The 24,671-nt window shown below is 40.4% G+C and overlaps 3 protein-coding genes across 7 annotated transcripts in view; 2 read left to right on the top strand and 1 right to left on the bottom strand.

Annotated features, from left to right (window-relative positions):
• Nucleotides 1-24,671, bottom strand: part of LOC124179660 (glutathione S-transferase 1-like) — a 97,278-nt gene that overhangs the window by 16,972 nt on the left and 55,635 nt on the right. The window contains exon 1 of one of the 5 annotated variants that reach the window (XM_046564420.1): nucleotides 3,817-3,836. The exons of 2 other annotated variants lie outside the window; for them this stretch is intronic. In XM_046564420.1, coding sequence (XP_046420376.1) covers nucleotides 3,817-3,821 — 5 coding nt within the window. In that variant the 5' untranslated portion in view covers nucleotides 3,822-3,836. Of the gene's footprint in view, nucleotides 1-2,729; nucleotides 2,923-3,816; nucleotides 3,837-24,671 lie in introns of those variants that run through there. 2 more of the 5 variants (XM_046564349.1, XM_046564503.1) reach the window with 2 other exon arrangements.
• Nucleotides 9,906-10,790, top strand: LOC124181199. The gene has a single exon (XM_046567525.1). The coding sequence runs from the start codon at nucleotides 9,906-9,908 to the stop codon at nucleotides 10,788-10,790; it is 885 nt and encodes a 294-aa protein (XP_046423481.1).
• Nucleotides 12,382-13,101, top strand: LOC124181177. Its single transcript, XM_046567491.1, has one exon. It carries the CDS (start codon nucleotides 12,382-12,384, stop codon nucleotides 13,099-13,101), a length of 720 nt encoding a protein of 239 aa, XP_046423447.1.

The following is a 24,671-nucleotide window of genomic DNA, read 5'->3' as shown; positions in this document are numbered from 1 at the left end:
CCAATATTCATCGCAGCTAATTCTTTTTTACGGCAAAATGTACAACGATCTAAAAGCTAACAGGATATGCATAATACGAGTTTCAATGTACCCCCTCATACCCCCCGCCCTGGTTTAATTAGTCACCTGCTATCAAGTAGTCACCTATAATGTTCGTTCGTATTGTGTTTAAATACCAGTAAAAGGCCCTCTCAAATCGGTAAAACTTTTACCGAGCTTGTTGACTTATCTTTAAACATACATATACTAATATTCAGATATTTTTATTCCTTCAAGAATATCTACGAGTCAACTGCTGAAGAAGTAGGTGAATTTTGGCAACTTATGTCTCGGCGACCAATCATTCAATTCGATTGGGTTTGTTTTTTTTTATTTAAAAGTGTATAAGTCGAGCGTCATTTTTATACATTTTAAATTAAATTCAATTAATAGGAAGGATTGTTATTGACAATAACGTCAACCATTTCGGTCGGTGACATGTTTTGCGATGCCCATTATTCCAAGTTGTCAGTTGAACTGAACCAAACAAACCAAATGCATTTTTCAAATCCAATACATAATGCTCGTTGCCACGATCTCACTTTTTGAAAAATTATTACATTTTCCCTTCTGGATCTATTGCCAACTCGGAATCGTGAGAAACTAATAGTTGCGATCAATTTTGAGGGTAGGTTTGTACTTGCAGGTGACTAATTAAACCAGGGAGGGGGATATGAGGGGGTACATTGAAACTCATTTTATGCATATCCTGTTAGTTTTTAGATCGTTGTACATTTTGCCGTAAAAAAGAATTAGCTGCGATGAATATTGGGGGTACTTCTCTAATGATCGAAAACAAATTGGAACAGGGGGTTGTCGGACGGAAGTATCTCAAAAATCAAATTATGCATATTCCTTATGCTTTTAACTCGCTGAACATTTTCTGTAAAAAAGGATTCGCTGTGATGGATTCTAAGGGTGTTTCTTTTTTTATTTTCCACGAAGGGTTGAAAATCAAAGATTACAATCGTTGGTATTTAAAAGCTCCTAAACCACGCTACATGCCAGTATTCATCATTTTGAATCAAGAATATTTTTTTTCTTTTATCGTGATTGGGCGTGGATATATCCATAGGGGTTGTTTTTACGACATTGTTTCTAACGTATATCAGGACCTCCTAATTAGCTTCTGACTCTCACGTGGTCAAAATAATTCAAAATTTTTTTTTTCACTTCGGGGTTAGCTTTCCGGTAAGCTGGCCCCCCATTTCAAAATTGATGTTATTGTAACAGAAGCGAGCTCATAAATCGCGATTGGTAGCACTACAGAGCCAATAAATAGCTCTTGAATCTACGATTTTTTCAAATTTTTTTGAACAAGTGGGGGGGGGGGGGAGGCAGCATTACGGAGATCTCCTGGACGCAATGTCTCCCACCACGAGTACACTACATCGCTCCTTCGATCTTACACACTTATTTACTAACAGCCTGTATGCGGTATACAAGTACGTGAAATGTTGTCAGGCAACTTCAAATTTTTGTATCAAATACAAATGTCTTGTAAAACATTATCTGAACATCAGATTCAGACATCGTGACCTTCAATAAATATTGGAAACGTATATTCCATAGGTGAAAGTTAATTTATACATTTGCCGGACATGTTTACTATATGCTATGGCACTGATGGTTATCGTTGTATGGATAAAGTACGTATAAGCATAGATGATTATACGTAGTTAGATAGATCTCTCATGTACACTTACAACGGCATTACGATACCGCGTTAATGATGTAGCGTTGAACTAATGTTATAAAGAGGTTTTCGTACAAGTTATAGCCCTGGGTGATCGTAGTCAGCGAAGGCCGATTGAAAAATCTTTTACGCATGTAAAACTTCGTAATACATCAGAACTATGTTCAAATACTATTCTAATCGCTGGAATTTGTAGTTGCCGTATCTTACCGGTGTTAGCCATTGTAATCGAGCGATCAAATCTGGTTTAAAACGATTTCGGAACCCATGGTGTTTGGTTCAAGTACGGTTCTTTAAATATAATTTGTCATGGACGATTTTATGATTTATATGAAAAAGATTTTGAAGAACGTTTGCAACAATAATGGATGAAAAATTCGTTTCTATTTTCTGTTCTCCTATTTCCGAAGAAATACGAAAGTGAGGATGAGTTATTGTAATCATCCCGGAAATAAAGAAATGAATTTTCAGTTTGCCTGTGTTTATAGAATCACTTCTGACCACATTCAGATAGAGTATAAATAGTTTGTTCAATAACTATAATTTACGTAATAAATAAATAATTTACTGAATTATCTCCATTTATAGACCGTCAAGTATCGACAATAAAATCAAAAAATAAATAAAAATGATCCTATCTTGCCAATGCATTATCTGATACTGATTACTTTACAATACAATTGGTTAGTCTTATTGCTAATTGGCGTAGCTCTTGGTACGTTAGAACTGATTAAATTTTGGGTCCGATCAGTTCGGTGGTTTGAAATTTAATTACATGATAAAATTTGATGAGAAAGATTTTATTCAATAATATTCTGCGTGCTGAAATCCATCCGAGTAGGAATTTCTTAGGATGGTTCACCAATGTTCAATAAGATGTGCCACTTCTTTGATTCTATGAAATACATGAATTCATAGGTAAACCCGGAAGATATATCAACAACGACGGTTATCCAATATTTTTCCGATATCTACTTATATTTATATTACGTACATTGAGTAACTTACGATCTTTATACAGTCGTTGAAAAGCGAAAAACTGTCTTGCACAAAATAATCTGTACTCGTTTGCCAGTCGTTAATGACAAAACTGTTTGCTTCACTGAAAGATTTCATAAAGGAAGCACTAGGAGTAGGGAAATCTATCTCTATAGTGGGAGATATGTCGGTTACTTGGATAAGATAATGATTAGACCGTGATAATCTCACATGACAAACGTATGATATTCATTTTCAGGCGCGGGCAAAAATAAAATTATCAAGTCAATTTTATAAATATGAAAAAATACTGTATTCATGATTGTAAAAAAATACTGTAAGTCTCGAATCTATTTAAAAATTTCACACCTTCCATTTTTAAACTTTAAACCAAGGTTTGCCTTGATAAAAATTATTGCTGAGAGTTTTTCCAATAATTAATGAGTGATATGAATTAGTACAGTCTTGACGTAAAAAAATTGGACCAAATCGTTCGGTTCGTTTTTCTTTTTTTTTTTTTGAAAAATCACTGTGACAAGTAGAAGTTACCTTTGCTGTTGATATTCGAATCACATTTACATGATGCACATATATTTTTTTAAATTTGTAAAAAGTACTGTGGGCAAGTTTATTTTAATGGTTAGGAATTGGAACGAAAATTCTGAAGTCGTAAAATAGACATTTTTAGCAAGGCTTGTGTGTTACAGAAGCAAGAGGTAAAGTGTAAGTAATCGACTTTGAATCTTCCGTACTGTTGAATCAATTATAGCGATGCCTTTTATTTTTCTTACACTACCGCATGTGCACACGTACAAGTGAATTTCACGGGATGAAATTTCGAAGACGAGAAAATACTTCTCGAATGTTTTGTGACGGAATTATTCCTTATTCAAAACTGATCTAAGTGAAATAGCAGCGTTAGATCACAGTTGAATCGAAATCAATGAAAAAAATTATTATGAAATATTGTGTAACAGCTTACACACGTATTCATACACTCACAACGTCGCATGGTTGCCGCTGAAACAAATGCGATAGCATTTCGGTTGTTTAACGATTCACGGCACTTATAATTAGATATCGCTGAAATTTATTTCACCCACAACATAACAGCAACTGCAACTCCGTTGTTGGTTAAGCTCACGGAGTGCTATTCCGTGGTTAAGCTCTATACATATACTTATGTTTTACCCCGCGAAAATTCAGTGATATAAGATGGAGCCAACACTAATTTTCGACTCGTATCGCCGCTAAACCGGTGAGGCGTGGCCACAGCCGAGCGCAATTTCCATGGGCCCCGTCCGTTGCATACACACACCGTTGACTGAGACGGCTTGTGTAATGCACTGCACACACACATCTTGAGCGGGTTGAGCCACAGCAAAGCAGCTCTGAAAGTCCGAAACTGTCGAGCAATTCACCTCTTACTTGTGACCGATACAAAGAATCGACGGTGAACATGCTATTGACGTTACTGGTATTCGAACAAAGTATGTGAAACTATCTATATTTATTATAATTTGGTAGATCTCTCTAGTGGCTGTATGGAGTGCACAATAATTTTAAATAACTCGTGAGAATAAGGATACGAAATTTGCGGAGATCACCTGAAATTTATCATTGCTTACCGCTGACGAAAATATCTTTACCAACCCGTAATTGGAATGCCATAATGAGAACTTTTGACGAATAACTTTGAAGTTGATTATTCATTGTTCTGCTTTCGAGTTTAGATAGAATGTTATTGTCAGACTTACTGTAAGATATTGGGAATACTTATTTTAGTAATGTTGATAGATTTGTCGACCTTATTTCGAAATTATTTGTAGTTCCTCGGTGTCGAAGGTCAGTAAAGTCAAAAACAAATTTGACGTCTCGGCCGTAACTGTGGATCCTCTACAGAAAACTAAAATGTATTAATTGAATACAGTAACATATAAATTATGACTATATATTCTTCTACAAACAAATAAATTTTTTAAAGAGGACTTACGTTTAATTATTTGATAAACCTCATCATGAAGTGAAGCTTTCTAAACGAAAGATAACACCTAAAGCGCAGTAACGGTAGAATTTGAAATAGATTTCTGTAACCGAGGTATTATCCATTAACAATGACTAGAATCCCAAGTGGCTGCCCAATCATCATTTGAACAATGACACAGTATTGTTAGTAGTTAAGCAAGGCCGGTTCTGAGTACCTTCTTTACCGACCGAGCCACTCCGCGCACCCCAGACGCAAACCCTTAAAGGTTACCCCCACTCTCGTCAGATAAAACGTGCTCTACCGTACCGACTTGAGATCAAAAACGTGCAACCTTACCGACAGTTGTATCGTTCGACGGTAAAAAATCGCACTACCTTACCGACAATTCTTATCGGTAGAAGGTCCAAATGATGCTGTTTCACCGACAATCTTACCGACCGAAGATCAAAGTCTGTAGTGCTCGCCTGCCAACGGTAGAGGGCGCAGCGGGAGCGAGAACTTTTTTACCGTCCCGCATTCTTTTCCCACGATAGGACTGCTGATGTGTAACATGAACCACTCCGAATTCCTTTCCCACGGTAGGACTGCTGACGTGTAACATCAACCATCTCACATTCCTTTCCCACGTTATCAACCACGTGACATTCCAAAATTAATGGTTCCGAGAATTGTTTCTCACTTACTCGGATGCCGGTTTGATTCGTCCTGGGAATGCCAAAAGGTGCGCGCGCATACACAAACTTTGATATCAGCCCCGTGACATTCCTTACCCTCCATCAAATTATGTGGTGGGGGAACGTTATATAAGCGAAAAGTGAAAACTTCATCGCCAGTCTGAAGCTGTTCTTCTTGCAAATGAGAAGTGCTCTGGAACAACGTGAGTTGAAGAAACGACTAGAACTGCTCCTCAAGAATATTGGAGAAGTAAAACATCTGCTGAAAATCAGATCCGACCTCAATCAACTCACAAGAGATTTCGAGCACCTACAACTGGACCGTAACGATCATGGACTTTTCAAAATTGAACGAAGTCGCTCGCCTGGAGACATTTCTGCCGTTGAAAAAGCTCTCGGACCTCGAAGTCTACTTCGAATACCGGGTCAGTGGCGTACGTCGGGTTAAAACGAAATTTGGAGACAAAATCGTTCTGGACTTGGATGACGCTTTCACGATTTTTCTGCCGAACCGACTGACCAAGGCCCTCCACGAAAATGAAGATTTGTTCCAGAAGGTGACGACAGCCAGTAAGGAGATACGGTTGCATCTACGCTATCTTGGCGGACCGTACGGTCAACTTGAATTTGTATACGTATAATATTCGAATATCCAATGTTCTGTGTAAGTCTTACGTTCAATAAACAAAAAAAAGATTTAAATTGTGAATATTTTTTCAATTATCCATCTTGTATACCTTTAATCCTACGTACGTTTTGTACCTTGTAATTGTATCTAGAATTAAGTCTCAAAACCTAAGAAAATGCTACTCCGAACACCACTAAGCAACGACGGAGGGTTTCGAGCTGCGTCATGTAATGTGAACTCTACGATGAGTATTTGGACGGGTTCAGACCGGAGTGCAAGGTCGGCCGATAGCTGCGGTACAATCAGAAATTGATGCAGACGATGGAGGAGGAGCGGTTGTTCTTGCAATATATGGACGGTCAGTACGGTCAAATTGAATTCAAAGATGCGTCGACTCTCGCTTAATTTGTATACACCGTACCTGGACAACGTGTGCAGCGTCTCCAATTATTCTACGTTGCATAACCTTTATGAAAATTGTATACATCGTTTGACGAAGCTTCTTTATTTTATATCATTTTATTTTATACCATTTAATGGTACGACGTTCTGTATTGAAATATATGTATTTATCACTCAACGCAAAACCATCCTGTCCACCTTAAACTCGACAAATTGTTGGTAACAACAATTCGACTTTTACAATCTCAGAAAGTGCCAATTTGAACACCGATGAGCAAAGACGAAGGTTTTCTAAGCTACGTTTTGAACCTCGTAACTGTAACGTGAACAGTACGATGAGATTTCAGCGGACTCAGTCAAGGACAGAGTGCAAGGTCGACCAACATCTGAGTTAGCGTACGTTTAAAGCCGCAGGTCCTACGGAGTTGGGTTACTATCGCTCTTGGAATGCAAAACATGACGACGTTGGTGTACAGATTAGTCGAGAATGAGATGCAAGGCTGAGGTGCAGTTTAGATTTCGTTTGACAAGTTTTTTATAAAAAAGTATTAAATATAATATATACAAGTTTTTATTAATTTTATAAAAAAGTATTAAATATAATATATATACATTCGGTTTCTCAACAAAAATTTTGTGAAAGGCTTCAACGATTGGAGAAAAGATGAGAATTATCACAACGATCGGACTCTTGAAAGCGCTCGCGGAAAAATTCTAACGTCTTCAGAAAACGGATGGAGGTACGCGGTCGATGAAAATAATACTTGGAATCTGTTCTATGCGACGTTGAATTCTGGAAGTTTCTGAAATAAACTCTTAACTAACAGGATAGAGGTTCTGAATTAAAAACGGATCGTGAAACTATGACTATAAGATCTGGTACTTATTTAACGAAATTAAAAATCTGTTTAGTAACTTAAATGTATTAAAATATTGTCGAAGATCTAAAGAAATTAAAATATTGTCGAAGATAAAAAAGGTTTGTACATTGTGTGACTATAATGATCTGGTACTTATCTAAAGAAATTAAAAATCTGTTTCGTAACTTCTTATCTTTATCTTCCCGGTATAATATAACAATACTCATTACCTTGTACATACAAAATAATGCACACGTCGACGCGGGTAGTTTCGGCGTGCAGACCTTTTTTGTCTTCGTTCTTCCATCAAAAATCTGTCTCGTGGAGCCATATATCTCCAGATTCGTCGTAAGTCAAGTGTATTGAAATATAATCAAAGACGAAAAAGGTCTGCACGCCGTGAACTGCAGCATCCAGTCGTGAAACTATGACTATGAGATCGTGGAGTTGTTCCTCCTGGAGCTGTGTCTCGATCTGACGGTGTATATATATGCGACGTATGTTCGGTAGATCCGGTTCCGGAAACATCACATCCTGTGGTGCCGGCTCCGGACTTGGTGGCAAGTTGAATACATCGGGAACCATGATCTGAGGAAGAAAAAAAGGGTATATTCAGAAAATTTGAAGATGTTTCAGTAGTTGAAAAATGTTCAGGTGAGAAACAAATTCGAAAGCTATTAAGCTGAGTTTGGAGATTTATGAGTAGTTGAATATGTTTTTAAAATCACTTGAAGTTTCCTCAATACTTTGAAATATATAGCTAATTTTTTTGAACAAAAGAAGTGAATGAGTGTAATAAATTGAAAAAAAAATTCACGTTAGGTAGCAATTTGTATAAGGACTTACCGTTTCTTTTCTGACAAAGTATATAGTCGAAGACGCAAGACACTTTACACCACTTGAGTTTGACTGTCAATGAGCTGGTTCAGGACTCGCAGTCTTATATAACGAACCCTTGTGTTTATGTTTTGCAAACGTAAAAATGTGATATCGTAGGGTGGTCCCATGTTCACCGAATGTCGTTATCTCGATTCATGTAATTGTTCTGGTGCGTACCGCTCCACGCATCCGAACAGTCTCGCTCGTTGGACAAATCATCGTTATTAACAGTAGAAATTCAAAAATGGACAAAAGTCTGAAGTCAAAATATACCGCTTCTTAACAGAATTTTCCGGAACGGTCGTACTTGGTTATATCGTAGATGTTTGACTCACTTTCAGATCAGAACTCACATACTTTTCCGATACTGCATAATCTGTCAGGTTACGATTCGCATTTTCTGACTAAAGCATTGGAACCTAAATTGACAGGCAAATCACTTACCAAGCAAAACTATGTTGTTCACTATAGGGTTTTGAAACAATGCTTACAATCAGGCTTAAAATTACTCAAAATTCATAGAGTTCTCAAATTCAGACAAACCCCGTGGCTCAAAAAATATATATAGATTTGAATACCGATTTGCGGAAAAAATCTGACAACGAATTCGAGAAAAAATTTTTACAAGCTAATGAACAACGCAGTTTTTGGCAAAACTATGGAAAACGTGCGAAAGTATAGAGATGTCAGACTGATCACGAAATGAGACGGAAGATACGGTGCTAGAGCTACCATAGCCAAACCCAATTTTCACAGCTGCACCGTTTTCGATAAAGATATAATTGTCGTTGAAATGAGTAAGACGAAAGTCAAATTGAATAAACCATTGTATGCAGGGTTCTCATCATGGATCTTTCAAAATCCTTTATTCACAATTTCCCTTATAATTACGTTGAAACGATATTTGAACATCAGACAAAATTAATGTATACCGACGCGGTTGGTTTAATGTACCACTTCACCGCCCCCGATATTTGAGAATTTTGATCTAGAGACATAGGAAACTTTAAACCATCATACCGTAGCACTGAGCTGATATGCGGGTACGAGCTGATCGCGTTAGGATGGTTGTTGTCGGTTGGGAACAGAGCTGCGGTGACCGACCAAAGAAAGCAGTAAGAGTCGTTGTTTCTGATGTTTACTACATCTTCTTATCTTGAATATCTTTGGGTAGTGGTGTGTATGTGAAGACACCGCCTCGTAGTGGTACGTACTTGTTAATATTCACAGTCAAATTGATTATTTCGATCAACGGTCAACCAGAGTCTTTTTTCGTGGAAATATACCACTTTGAACAATACTTCTGGTATTTTGAGTTCCAAATCGAATCCATTTTTGAATTTCTGTCGGTGAAGATTTCTCAGATGAAATTTTGGGTGTCGTCTCCATGATTTTTATTAATTTTCAGAATCCTTATTTGTTTTTGTTCTTTCAATCGCACATACTTGACTAAGCTATCGTTGTAAGAATTGCGTTAGAAGAACTGTTCCATGCTGACACGGTCACTTTTTCGCCAAGTTCCAAGAACTGTCTCGCCATCTTACACGCGCTGCAGGTTCGTTCGAGAAATATCTAGAAATTTCTATCAAAGAATATTGCATACGGTTGTCCACGAATTTTCGATAATGCGTGAATCAGACTGTTGTTGCTTGCCCACAAAAGTGACTGAGAAACTTTGCTGGTATCATCGCAAGTACAGAAAAAAAGCGAAGAAGTGCACACCTCCATGTGATTTCCAGGGAAACGCACAGGGCACTCGCTGATGGCGGTCGGCGATCCCAGTCCAAAACCACGCCGCCTCTTCATTACCGACTACGACACAAAAATACCATACCTCATCGACACAGGTGCTGACTTGTGCGTCTATCCACGAACGCTCGCTCGAGGACCGCACAAGAAATCAACCTACGAACTTGCAGCAGCAAACGGTTCTACAATTCACACATACGGCACAACAACACAGTCTCTCAACCTTGGATTACGACGAGAATTCCCATGGAGATTCATCATAGCCGACGTCTCCAAGCCAATCATCGGCGCAGATTTCCTGTCTCACTTCGGACTTCTAGTCGACATTCAAGGAGGCCAACTCATCGACAAAGAAACTAAGCTAACTTCACAAGGTAAATTTTTTCAGTGCATCATTCCCAGCGTGAAAGTTATCACCGGCGCATCGAAGTATCATCAGCTACTTGCAAGCTTCCCGGAGATTACGCGACCGGACGGACGCGCTCCCCAGGTCAAGCACCAAACTCGGCATCACATCGAGACAACACCAGGCCCGCCCGTCGCTTGCAAAGCTCGACGCCTTGCACCGGATCGTCTCTCTATCGCTCAGAAACAATTTGACGCGATGGTAAAACTTGGAACAGCGCGCCCGTCATCTAGCAGCTGGGCGGCACCTCTTCATCTCGTTCCAAAGGCAAACAATGATTGGCGACCTTGCGGCGACTATCGCGGACTGAACGCGAGAACAATTCCTGATCGATACCCGGTGAGACACATCAGAGATTTCGCAGGTCTACTCAGAGGGAAAAAGCGCTTTTCCGTCGTCGACTTGATGCGCGCTTTCAACCAGCTGCCCGTCTACGAAGACGATATCCCGAAAAACGCCATCATCATTCCATTCTCCATTCGGATTATTTGAATTTCCGTACATGACGTTTGGCCTTCGGAATGCAGCTCAAACTTTCCAAAGATTCATGGACGAAGTTACCCGTGGACTAGACTTCTGCTTCCCATACATCGACGACATCCTCATAGCCTCAGAAGACGAAGAGCAACATCTCGAGCGTCTCAACATTCTCTTCACTAGGTTACAGCAGTACGGCGTCGTCGTCAATCCATTCAGATGTGTTCTCGGCGAAGAAGAAGTTAACTTTCTTGGATTCAGAGTGTCAGCCCATGGAATTCAGCCACTGGAAGACCGCGTGAAAATCATTCGCGATTATTCACAGCCTGACACAGCCAAAGCACTCAGGAAATTCCTTGGCATGGTAAATTTTTACAGAATTTACCTGCCCAAAGCCGCAGAAACGCAAGCTCCACTCAATGATTCGTTACAAAACAACATCAAGGGCAAAGCAAAAGTCAACTGGACACCAGCAGCTACCATCGCCTTCGAGAAAACCAAAGAAGATCTCGCGAAAGCCACTCTTCTTGCACATACTGAAGCAGGAGCGCCACTCAAACTAGTATGTGATGCATCGGACAACGCTGCTGGAGCAACATTGATGCAACTCGTCGATGGAAATTGGCAGCCACTAGGTTTCTTTTCTAAGAAATTTAGTCCAGCCGAAAAGAAATACAGCGCCTTTGATCGAGAACTCCTCGCAATCTACTTGGCAATCAAGTATTTCCGATACATGTTGGAAGGACGCGAATTTCAAATTTTTACGGATCACAAGCCTTTAATCTATGCTTTTAGACAAAACTTAGATAAAGCTTCTCCGCGACAATCACGACATCTCGACTTCATCGGACAGTTTTCCACGGATATCCAACACGTGTCCGGAAAAGACAACGTTGTAGCCGACGCACTCTCGCGCATCGAAGCAGTTTCGCAGCCTCTGGACTACATTCTTCTCGAAGCCTCACAGCAAGATGACGAGGAACTGAAGAAATACTTATCTCCAGACTCTCCACTGCAGCTCAAACAAATACAAGTTCCAGGAACGAATGCCACCATTTTCTGCGACCTCTCAACGAAAAAAGCGCGACCATTTCTCACCGCGCCCTTCAGGAGAGCAGCCTTCAATTCTGTGCACAACCTCGCACATCCAGGCGTAAAAGCTTCGGTCAAGCTCATAACTCAACGTTATGTATGGCCGAAAATGAAAGTCGACTGCAGAGAATGGGCCAGAGCATGCATTAACTGCCAACGTTCAAAGATTACACGCCACGTGAAATCACCAATCCAGGACTTCCAAGCACCTTCCGGACGTTTCAAACATGTGCACATCGACATTATTATCATGCCATTGTCAGAAGGTATGAAATACTGTCTTACATGTGTCGATCGATTCACCCGCTGGCCAGAAGCTTTTCCAATACCGGACCAAGAAGCTGAAACCGTTGGACGTGCATTCTACGATGGATAGATTTGCCGTTTCGGACCTGCTGATCGCGTAACTACGGATCAAGGCCGGCAATTCGAGTCGAAACTTTTCACCGAAATTAATCGACTTTCAGGTAATCAACGCCTACGTACGACAGGGTACCATCCCGAAAGTAACGGAATGGTTGAGCGTTTTCATAGACAACTCAAAGCAGCAATACGGTGTCATGAAAACAACCAATGGACCCGCAGCCTCCCAATAGTACTACTCGGAATAAGAGCAGCCTGGCGAGAGGACATTCAAGCGACATCCGCAGAATTGGTCTACGGTGAACCACTTCGTTTACCAGGAGAATTCATTGCATCGACACCTCAACAATCCGAAGATACAAGCAGTTACGTCAAAGACCTTCGACGAAGAATGCAAGAATTGCAACCAACTCCAGTCATTCGGCATGGTCAACGCAAAATCTTCGTATTCAAGGACTTGCAAACAACAAGCCACGTTCTCTTGCGTCACGACGCTATCAAGAACGCACTTGAGAATCCATACGATGGCCCTTATCCTGTCATCAGTCGCGGCACCAAGGACTTCGTAATCAACAACAAAGGAAAAGAGATCACTGTATCCATTGATCGTCTGAAACCAGCTTACATTCTACACGAAGGTGACCAAGACGTTTCTCTTCAATCAACTGCTGAACGAACTACACAACAAGCTCCACCGCAGCCAACAGATTCGCAGTCCCAAACAGCTCCACAGCCACAAGTGATCGAATCTCCAATGCCAAGCAGTTCAGCACCACCGGCTCAAATCCAGAGAAGCCAGAACAAGAACAACAATCGCCGGACCAAGCGGCGAGTCAGATTCACCGAACGCTACCAAGCTGGATTCAATTAACATATTTAATCGCGACTTCATCACTGGCAGGGGGGTACTGTGGCGGCTTCGCCTCACAAAAATTAAACAGAAAATTACAACCGGACGTGACAAATCCCAAAAATCCCAAATGCATTTAAAAATCCATATTTCCCCTAATCCTGAATTATTGCACCGCAATTATGAATCCCTAGGTACTTAAATGTATTCTCGTTTTTTTCTCTCAATACACTGTACTCTAGCCTTTACAACCGACGCCGCCGCGCGTCTCGAGTTTTTACAACTCGACCGCCCGCACGCAGATCCAAGTTTTATGACTTGATCGTGCATGCGCAGTTTAGGCACGTTTTCCTAATTACTGGGTTTTCCCCATATTTTCTGCATGTCATCTCCTTTGTACCTTTTCGTCCTATCACAGACAAGAAATCCCTTCCATCCACCTACTTCCTAACTGTTTCCTCGTGCATAAAACCGATGCACGGACACAGCGCAAGCACAGGACTCGGGGACTCTCTCTGACACTCAACAGTGACTGACGTGCACTCTCAACAGTCACCCGCGCTCATCAACTCTGTCAGCGCGCATTCAAACATTACATCACATCATTTATTTTCTTCGTAATTTAATCAAGTGTTTTATAATAAATAATTCTTCTGTGTTAAGGTAAACCAATTGTGTCATCTACCTCAATCACTCGACCACCAATCCTAAAAATCTATATATACTTTTTGAGCCACGGGGTTTGTCTGAATTTGAGAACTCTATGAATTTTGAGTAATTTTAAGCCTGATTGTAAGCATTGTTTCAAAACCCTATAATGAACAACATAGTTTTGCTTGGTAAGTGATTTGCCTGTCAATTTAGGTTCCAATGCTTTAGTCAGAAAATGCGAATCGTAACCTGACAGATTATGCAGTATCGGAAAAGTATGTGAGTTCTGATCTGAAAGTGAGTCAAACATCTACGATATAACCAAGTACGACCGTTCCGGAAAATTCTGTTAAGAAGCGGTATATTTTGACTTCAGACTTTTGTCCATTTTTGAATTTCTACTGTTAATAACGATGATTTGTCCAACGAGCGAGACTGTTCGGATGCGTGGAGCGGTACGCACCAGAACAATTACATGAATCGAGATAACGACATTCGGTGAACATGGGACCACCCTACGATATCACATTTTTACGTTTGCAAAACATAAACACAAGGGTTCGTTATATAAGACTGCGAGTCCTGAACCAGCTCATTGACAGTCAAACTCAAGTGGTGTAAAGTGTCTTGCGTCTTCGACTATATACTTTGTCAGAAAAGAAACGGTAAGTCCTTATACAAATTGCTACCTAACGTGAATTTTTTTTTCAATTTATTACACTCATTCACTTCTTTTGTTCAAAAAAATTAGCTATATATTTCAAAGTATTGAGGAAACTTCAAGTGATTTTAAAAACATATTCAACTACTCATAAATCTCCAAACTCAGCTTAATAGCTTTCGAATTTGTTTCTCACCTGAACATTTTTCAACTACTGAAACATCTTCAAATTTTCTGAATATACCCTTTTTTTCTTCCTCAGATCATGGTTCCCGATGTATTCAACTTGCCACCAAGTCCGGAGCCGGCACCACAGGATGTGATGTTTCCGGAACCGGATCTACCGAACATACGTCGCATATATATACACCGTCAGATCGAGACACAGCTCCAGGAGGAACAACTCCACGATCTCATAGTCATAGTTTCACGACTGGATGCTGCAGTTCACGGCGTGCAGACCTTTTTCGTCTTTGATTATATTTCAATACACTTGACTTACGACGAATCTGGAGATATATGGCTCCACGAGACAGATTTTTGATGGAAGAACGAAGACAAAAAAGGTCTGCACGCCGAAACTACCCGCGTCGACGTGTGCATTATTTTGTATGTACAAGGTAATGAGTATTGTTATATTATACCGGGAAGATAAAGATAAGAAGTTACGAAACAGATTTTTAATTTCTTTAGATAAGTACCAGATCATTATAGTCACACAATGTACAAACCTTTTTTATCTTCGACAATATTTTAATTTCTTTAGATCTTCGACAATATTTTAATACATTTAAGTTACTAAACAGATTTTTAATTTCGTTAAATAAGTACCAGATCTTATAGTCATAGTTTCACGATCCGTTTTTAATTCAGAACCTCTATCCTGTTAGTTAAGAGTTTATTTCAGAAACTTCCAGAATTCAACGTCGCATAGAACAGATTCCAAGTATTATTTTCATCGACCGCGTACCTCCATCCGTTTTCTGAAGACGTTAGAATTTTTCCGCGAGCGCTTTCAAGAGTCCGATCGTTGTGATAATTCTCATCTTTTCTCCAATCGTTGAAGCCTTTCACAAAATTTTTGTTGAGAAACCGAATGTATATATATTATATTTAATACTTTTTTATAAAATTAATAAAAACTTGTATATATTATATTTAATACTTTTTTATAAAAAACTTGTCAAACGAAATCTAAACTGCACCTCAGCCTTGCATCTCATTCTCGACTAATCTGTACACCAACGTCGTCATGTTTTGCATTCCAAGAGCGATAGTAACCCAACTCCGTAGGACCTGCGGCTTTAAACGTACGCTAACTCAGATGTTGGTCGACCTTGCACTCTGTCCTTGACTGAGTCCGCTGAAATCTCATCGTACTGTTCACGTTACAGTTACGAGGTTCAAAACGTAGCTTAGAAAACCTTCGTCTTTGCTCATCGGTGTTCAAATTGGCACTTTCTGAGATTGTAAAAGTCGAATTGTTGTTACCAACAATTTGTCGAGTTTAAGGTGGACAGGATGGTTTTGCGTTGAGTGATAAATACATATATTTCAATACAGAACGTCGTACCATTAAATGGTATAAAATAAAATGATATAAAATAAAGAAGCTTCGTCAAACGATGTATACAATTTTCATAAAGGTTATGCAACGTAGAATAATTGGAGACGCTGCACACGTTGTCCAGGTACGGTGTATACAAATTAAGCGAGAGTCGACGCATCTTTGAATTCAATTTGACCGTACTGACCGTCCATATATTGCAAGAACAACCGCTCCTCCTCCATCGTCTGCATCAATTTCTGATTGTACCGCAGCTATCGGCCGACCTTGCACTCCGGTCTGAACCCGTCCAAATACTCATCGTAGAGTTCACATTACATGACGCAGCTCGAAACCCTCCGTCGTTGCTTAGTGGTGTTCGGAGTAGCATTTTCTTAGGTTTTGAGACTTAATTCTAGATACAATTACAAGGTACAAAACGTACGTAGGATTAAAGGTATACAAGATGGATAATTGAAAAAATATTCACAATTTAAATCTTTTTTTTGTTTATTGAACGTAAGACTTACACAGAACATTGGATATTCGAATATTATACGTATACAAATTCAAGTTGACCGTACGGTCCGCCAAGATAGCGTAGATGCAACCGTATCTCCTTACTGGCTGTCGTCACCTTCTGGAACAAATCTTCATTTTCGTGGAGGGCCTTGGTCAGTCGGTTCGGCAGAAAAATCGTGAAAGCGTCATCCAAGTCCAGAACGATTTTGTCTCCAAATTTCGTTTTAACCCGACGTACGCCACTGACCCGGTATTCGAAGTAGACTTCGAGGTCCGAGAGCTTTTTCAACGGCAGAAATGTCTCCAGGCGAGCGACTTCGTTCAATTTTGAAAAGTCCATGATCGTTACGGTCCAGTTGTAGGTGCTCGAAATCTCTTGTGAGTTGATTGAGGTCGGATCTGATTTTCAGCAGATGTTTTACTTCTCCAATATTCTTGAGGAGCAGTTCTAGTCGTTTCTTCAACTCACGTTGTTCCAGAGCACTTCTCATTTGCAAGAAGAACAGCTTCAGACTGGCGATGAAGTTTTCACTTTTCGCTTATATAACGTTCCCCCACCACATAATTTGATGGAGGGTAAGGAATGTCACGGGGCTGATATCAAAGTTTGTGTATGCGCGCGCACCTTTTGGCATTCCCAGGACGAATCAAACCGGCATCCGAGTAAGTGAGAAACAATTCTCGGAACCATTAATTTTGGAATGTCACGTGGTTGATAACGTGGGAAAGGAATGTGAGGTGGTTGATGTTACACGTCAGCAGTCCTACCGTGGGAAAGGAATTCGGAGTGGTTCATGTTACACATCAGCAGTCCTATCGTGGGAAAAGAATGCGGGACGGTAAAAAAGTTCTCGCTCCCGCTGCGCCCTCTACCGTTGGCAGGCGAGCACTACAGACTTTGATCTTCGGTCGGTAAGATTGTCGGTGAAACAGCACGATTTTGACCCTCGATCGATACAACTGTCGGTAAGGTTGCACGGTTTTTGACCTTCGGTACGGCAGACTGTGACGTCATCCCGAAAAAGGGTTTGAGTCTGGGCTGCGCGGAGCGGCTCGGTCGGTAAAGAAGGTGTTTGTACTCAGAACCCCCCCTGCTGTACTCTTGACTCGCTCTGGCCTTGAACGAATTTTAGATAAAACAATGCGTCCAACGTGTTTCGACTCGACGGTGAGCGGCATGCGGTCAAAGAATTTCGGTGCGACGTTGAATTTCAGACAAATAATTCTCGAAATCGTCCGACGAAAACAATACTCGGAATCGTCCGACGTGTTCCGACGGTGAGCGACATGCGGTTAAAGGATTTCGGTGCGACGTTGAATTTTAGACAAACAATTCTCGGAATCGTCCAACGAAAACAATACTCGGAATCGTCCGACGAGTTTCGACTCGACGGCGAGCGACATGCGGTCAAAGGATTTCGGTGCGACGTTGAATTCCGAAAGATCCGCTCTGACCTTGAACGAATTTTAGACAAAACAATGCGTTCGACAAGTTTCGACTTGACGGTGAGCGGCCTGCGGACAACGGATTGCGGTGCGACGTTGAATTCTGGAAGGTTCTGATGTACAATCGAAGACACATCATTTTGTTAGCTTCTAGAAGTTTTCCAAGGATTCTGTGTGCCTGGTGGGAGGAATACGGCTATAAAAGGCTGAAATTCAGGTCCAAAAGACAGTCTTGCACCTTCAGCTCTCATGAAGAGAACTCCAAGTAAAGCAGAACTAAAACAGCGAATCGATCCGTTCTTAAAAAATATTCATGACTTGAAAACCATTGTAAATCAGAAGTCAGAACTAAACAAAGTGACAAAAAGTTTCGCAAATCTCAATTTATCAAGAAACAGGTAACTGTTGAACATTAAAAAAATGTATTTCACAAAACTGAACAAAGTGGCAAGCATGACCGAATTCCTACCGACAAAGAAATTGACGGAGCTAGAAATTTTCAAAATCTACAAGGTCACCAATATTCGACGAGTTCAAACGAGGTTTGGACAGCGTATCGTCACAGATCTGAACGATGAATTCAATGTATTCTTACCGGCACGGATTGTGCGAATGCTCAACGAGGACGAGACTCAGTACCAGAAATTGATGCAGACGATGGAGGAGGAGCGGCTGCTCTTGCAGTATCTGGGCGGCCAGTATGGGCAAATCGAGTTCAAAGATGCATCAACTCTCGCCTGATTTGTACACCGTACCAGCACAACGTGTACAGCGTCTCCTTCTTACACCACTGTTCCAATTATATGTGTATAGAAAAATCAATTACAATAATTAACATTTGAGAAAATTGAACAATTGATCGATGTAAAATTTTTTTTCAAAAAATGTTTTATCGAATAAACAAAAAATGCGTATACATTTTTTTTGTTCTCTTCAACATTTTAGTCCACTAATGATCTGAAACAGAGAAAAAAAAACAGTACCTTCGAATGACGTACCCAGGGCTTTGATCAGAAAATGCGAATCGCAACCTGAAAGATTGTGGAATATCACTGGGATAGTGTGCGAATTTTGGTAATTTAGATTACAGCTGCTGCACCACGGTACTTTCCCGTGAAATGATAGTGATCCCGATGTTTCACGTCTGTGGGCGTAAACGGTTTTTCACAAATATGACAGACCGCCGATAAATCAAATTCGTTGATCTGATTGAAATTTAGTGGTTCCATCGGTACAACAGTCTTGTAGTATCCCTCTAACGAATGTGCCAATTCCTTTAACTCGTTCACAAACCATTGGATGCAAGTTTCGCCGCGATTAATTTTGAATTTTGAAAGCGAATCGTCAAACGCGCAATGCAGATAGTAAGCTATACTATATGGAAGATGCTTCTGATAAACTGTTGTATTTTCCCCAAAACTTTTATGTGTGGGTTGCAGTAAACATTCTAGATCCGCGTAAATGCAGAATGGAACGGTTTCTTCGTGATGAAAATTTTTAAATTTGAGAATTTTTTCCTCCTCTGTAGGTAGAATAACTTTGGTTTTGTTTAAATTCATGCAATCTACATTGTGCTTGATCAAACACCTTTCAGATTGAAAGTGTGATAGACACCTATTGCACAAGCATGTACGACATTTATGTTTAGAAATTTGGGAACCTGTCAGCCGTGATAAATTCCGAATCCATGCAAAATGATGTGTTACATTCTTTTCAATATTTTCCATACTATCATCGTCATCGTCGGTTTCAGACTCTATTACTAAAAGATGGATTGTAGGCTTATCAGACTTGTTTCGACTGAAATAAATGGGTACAATTTCACTACGCTTTTGTTGTTCCGCACTATCTATACCGTAAACGTTAATTGAAAGTTTGTTAAGTTTCTCAAATTTTGGAATCTGGTCTAAAGACATTGGCAAATGCAAACCGTCGTATTGTAGCACTGAGCTGAAATGTGGATACGAAGTGATTTCGCTGGGATTGTTGTTGGCTGGAAAGAGGGCTGCGGTGACCGACCAAAGAAAGCAATACGCGTCTCTGTTGCGGATGTTGACGACAGCCTTCTTATCTTGAATATCTTTGGGTAGTGGTGTGTATGTGAACAAACCGCCTCGCAGTGGCACGTACTTGTTGATATCTACAGTCAAATTGATTATTTCGGTCAGCGACCAACCAGAGTCTCTCTCCTGAAAATCTTCCACCTTGGCCAACACTTTTTGCTTCACGTTGTGACGGGTTTCGAGTCTGCATGAATAATATGGGGGGGGGGGGGGAGACAATTAGAGACGGGGCGGATATAATAGGTAAAACTCGGTGTGTGTATTTGTGAAAAGGGGGGGGGGGGGGGGTACACGTGGTGCGATCGGGGGGGTGAGTCGACTTAAACTACGGAAGGTACAAAAGGGTTGTAGACTTTAACGGGGGCTGATCACGCCTCAGCCCTTAGCGTTACTTAATACTAACTTACAGGTACGCGCGGGGGGGGGGGGGGGAGAGTGTGTGAGGTGACGGGGAATGTGAGGTAGGGAGGGTTGGTATTGCGAGGGGATGGGGGTGTAGTGTGACGGGGAGTGTGAGGTAGAAAGGGTTGGTATTGCGAGGGGAGGGTGGTGTAGTGTGACGGGGAGTGTGAGGCAGAAAGGGTTGGTATTGCGAGGGGAGGAGCAGATCGGCTGTAGAATGCAGGCTAACCTGGCGTCGTCGGCGTGTGTGGATAATGGTGTGCGTGTAACGGTGTGAGTGTCGGTGTCTCTCTGGTTTGCTCTCTCTCTCTCTCTCTCTCTCTCTCTCTCTCTCTCTCTCTCTCTCTTGGTGTCCCTGAACTCGCTTCTGACATACTCGACATTCGTCTAATCACCCGCAGAGCTCCTTCGAGCCAAAATCCTGAGCGGGTTAACATTAGTGAGGCATCAAAATCATTTATTGTCTTCTTTAAATCCTCACAGATCAGTAGCCATATTATAAGGAAAAAGCGTTCGCACGGCGTATTAGCGGTTAGTGATGTTTTTGCATGTGATAAGCGTGGCAATATTTTTGTCAACGAGTTTCTGCACCCAAACACTTATAATTTGTTGCGCAAAACTAAAAAGATCGCGTCTGACAGAAATTGGAAATATGTATGGTCTAGGGAGGGTCAGATCTATGCACGTAAGGAAGATGGATCTCAGCCTATTCGCATCACCTCTGAGGCTGATCTAGACAAATTAGGTTGACTAAATCGTGTACGGAACTCTCGAAAAGCAGCGAGATTGCATGATAGTGCTACGTCTTTGAAAATCTGTCAATTTAATGCAAACTCGTTATTGGGCCACATTGACTATATCAAATCATATCTTAGCGAACATTTTTATCACGTTATTTCTATATCTGAAACATGGCTCAAGCCTGAAATTTCTAACGATCTTGTTAAGATTCCGAACTATTTTATTATTCGTCATGATAGAATAGGAAAGGGATGTGGAGGTGTTGCGTGTTATATTCATGAGTCATTGAAAGCCAATCTATTAGCAGCTTCACCTTGTTTGTATTCTAATCAACCTGAGTTTCTCCTGCTTGACATACACTATCCTAACCAGGACTCTATATTATTCACGTCCATGTACAGGCCACCCAAAAGTAAACTATTCACTGACTATATAAACACTTTCTGCGAGTTTAGTCATTCCTTCAAAAATATCATTATTGCTGGTGATCTGAATTGTGATCTTTTGTCTAACTCTGTTGAATCTAGATATCTTAGTGAGATGGTTTCTTCTCTATCATTATACCTGGTTGAATCCCAAGCGACGCATCATACATCCACGTCCGATACGCTTATTGATGTTATAATTATTGATAGCAGTGACAAAAACATTGCCTTCACAAAGTCTGAAACACCATTTATTGCAGGGCATGACCTTCTTGAACTCTCGTATGCCTTTATTACACCGCAGAATCCTGACCAAATGATAGTTCGCCGCAACTTCAAGAATTTTGACGTTAGTGCATTCAATACAACTGTGGAATTATCTCTTGTTAAGATAGTAGAGCTTGTACCCACAAATTCCTCAATCTCTGACGATATTAACGTGTTTCTTAAGGCCTTAGAAGGTATCTTACTTTTAGCTCTTGGCATTCATGCTCCTTTCAAAAATTTTATTGTACGCAAGCCTATTGCACCATGGCTCACACCAGAATTAAAATTGCGTATTAGAAAACGCAACGCCCTTTATAAACAAGCAAAAAGGGCTAATAGCCTATTAGGGTATGCAATTTATCGGAAATTCAGAGACGAGTTGACGTCTGAGTTGAAACGTGTGAAAAGTGAGTACAACTTTACCAGACTAGCCAATGTTAACAATGTTAACAAACTGTGGAAGGAGCTTGCGACCCTTGGACTAGTTAAAACATCGTCAACCTCCCCTCTTAATTTTTTCACGCCAGATCAACTGAACTCTTATTATTCCTCAATCTCTAGTTCCTTACCAGCTTGTTCTAAAGGTGAATTGCAGTCAATTAAAAGCCATGTTGATATCTCGAATCATCTGTTTCAGTTTGAGCATGTAATGGAGAATGATGTACTCCGGTTAATTATGTCCTATATCTCTGATTCTCATTCGACTGGACCTGACGGTATTTCGTCTTTCATTATTAGAAAAGCAGCTCCATTGCTGGTTCCTTTCTTACAGAAATTGTTCAATTCCTGCTTTGACAACTCGTTCTTTCCGGCGAGTTGGAAACGATCATTTATTAGACCTTTGTCAAAACAAAATACACCTTTGTCTCCTTCAGATACTCGACCAATTGCGAACTTGTGCGAACTCTCCAAAATCTATGAAAAGATTGCTCATAATCAGATCATTAAATATCTTACTTACTATAATATTTTGGATTCTCGCCAATCAGGGTATCGCACAGCTCACAGTACACAGACAGCCTTGCTTCGCCTTTGCCATGACATTAGAAAGTCTGCTGATGATGGATGTGTCACTATTTTAGTTCTCTTTGACTTCAGCAAAGCCTTTGACACGGTCTCTCATTCCATTCTGCTGAAAAAGCTCTGTGACATTGGTTTTTCCGAATCGTCTCTGAGCTGGGTTTACTCCTATCTCACTGGTAGAACTCAGACTGTCATAGATAAGACAAATATTTCAAACTGGCTTCCTATCACATCCGGTGTTCCACAAGGCTCAGTATTAGGACCCTTATTGTTTTCTATCTTCATCAACGACATAGGTGCTTCTCTCAAGTATTCCGACCACATAGTGTTTGCTGATGATACCCAAATCTACTCGAGCTGTCACCGGTCAGAGCTCAATGTAGGGTTAGCTAAGATACTGTATGATATCAACCAGATATCTGAGTATTCGAATGAAAATAGCCTTAAATTAAATTTAGCGAAGTCTTCAGTAATGATTTGTGGTAGTGGAGCAAACGTTCAGTCCATCGACTTTAAACTATTGCCGGTCATGGCAATTAATCAGACCTCTATACCTTATGTACTAGAGGCTCGTAATCTGGGAGTTATATTGCAAGCAAATCTTTCTTGGGCTAGTCATGTAACAACAATATCTCGCAAAGTGAATTTCACACTTCACAGATTAAAATATCACAAGAACTCGCTGTCAACTGAACTTCGCATAAAATTAGTCTCTACTCTAATTTTTCCTTTACTCGACTATTGTTGTGTTGTTTATAACGATTTGTCAAATGAGCTTGACTTAAAACTTCAGCGATTAGTAAACAGTGCGATACGATTCATTTTTGATCTACGTGGTGATGTACATATCACCCCGTATCGATTACGGTTGAAGTGGTTGTCAGTCTCAAACAGGAGGAAGTACTTTGTAGCTATAGTTACTTATAATATTCTGCATAACCATGCTCCGTCGTACTTACGTGAACTATTTCCCTTACATCATGATTATACTCGTCATTCGTCACGTCTGGGCATGGCTAATACTTTTCATATTCCGCTACATAGAACTTGCATTTACCGCAACTCCTTCCATCTCACTGCTGTTTACCTATGGCATTCTCTTCCTCCTGACATTACTTCCTCGTCCTCATGTGCTGTTTTCAAGGCTAAGGTGTATGAGTACTTCTTATCTAATGAGGTTTCTGCCCTAGCTAGCTCGATTAATTAAGCTATCTTTATACTACCTAAGTTATAGTATTGCGTAGTGCTAGTTTATTTTATTTTGTTTTATTTTATTTCGCTTATTTGATTGTGTTTTTCATTTAATATACTCACTTTACTTTATTGTAACTAAAATTTATTACTTTATATTTTATATTATATTTTATTTTATTTTATTTTATTTTATTTTATTTTATTTTATTGTATTTTATTGTATATTATATTTTATTTTATTTTATTTAATTTTATTTTACTTTTATACTTGCGTATATTATTAATATTTTATACGTAATTTTTCTCTTGCCCCAAAGTATTCTAGGGCATAATAAAATATCTATCTATCTATCTCTCTCTCCCTCTTCGCTTCTCGTGAATTTCTCTTCTTTTACGTGTTGCTGCTTCGCAGGTCGTGGTCGTAATGCCGCTGGCGCTCGGCTCGGCCGAGCGTCGGTGGGCTTCGGTTACGTTCGGGTCTTTCCCGGCGGGACGGGACTCACCCGTTCGGCTCTTCCCCGCGCGTTTGGGGTTTGTTATGACTTGCACTCTAGGTGCAACGTCACAACTCCCCCCTCCCCACGCGGGGCGAGGCCTATAGGGTGAGCCGGTTTCGGTGACGGATTTTGGTGGCTCAAGATAGGATACAG

This window comes from Neodiprion fabricii, chromosome 1 (assembly GCF_021155785.1).
Source record: "Neodiprion fabricii isolate iyNeoFabr1 chromosome 1, iyNeoFabr1.1, whole genome shotgun sequence".
NCBI classification, from domain to species: Eukaryota; Metazoa; Arthropoda; class Insecta; order Hymenoptera; family Diprionidae; genus Neodiprion; species Neodiprion fabricii.
This window is presented reverse-complemented; position numbering and strand designations above follow the sequence as displayed.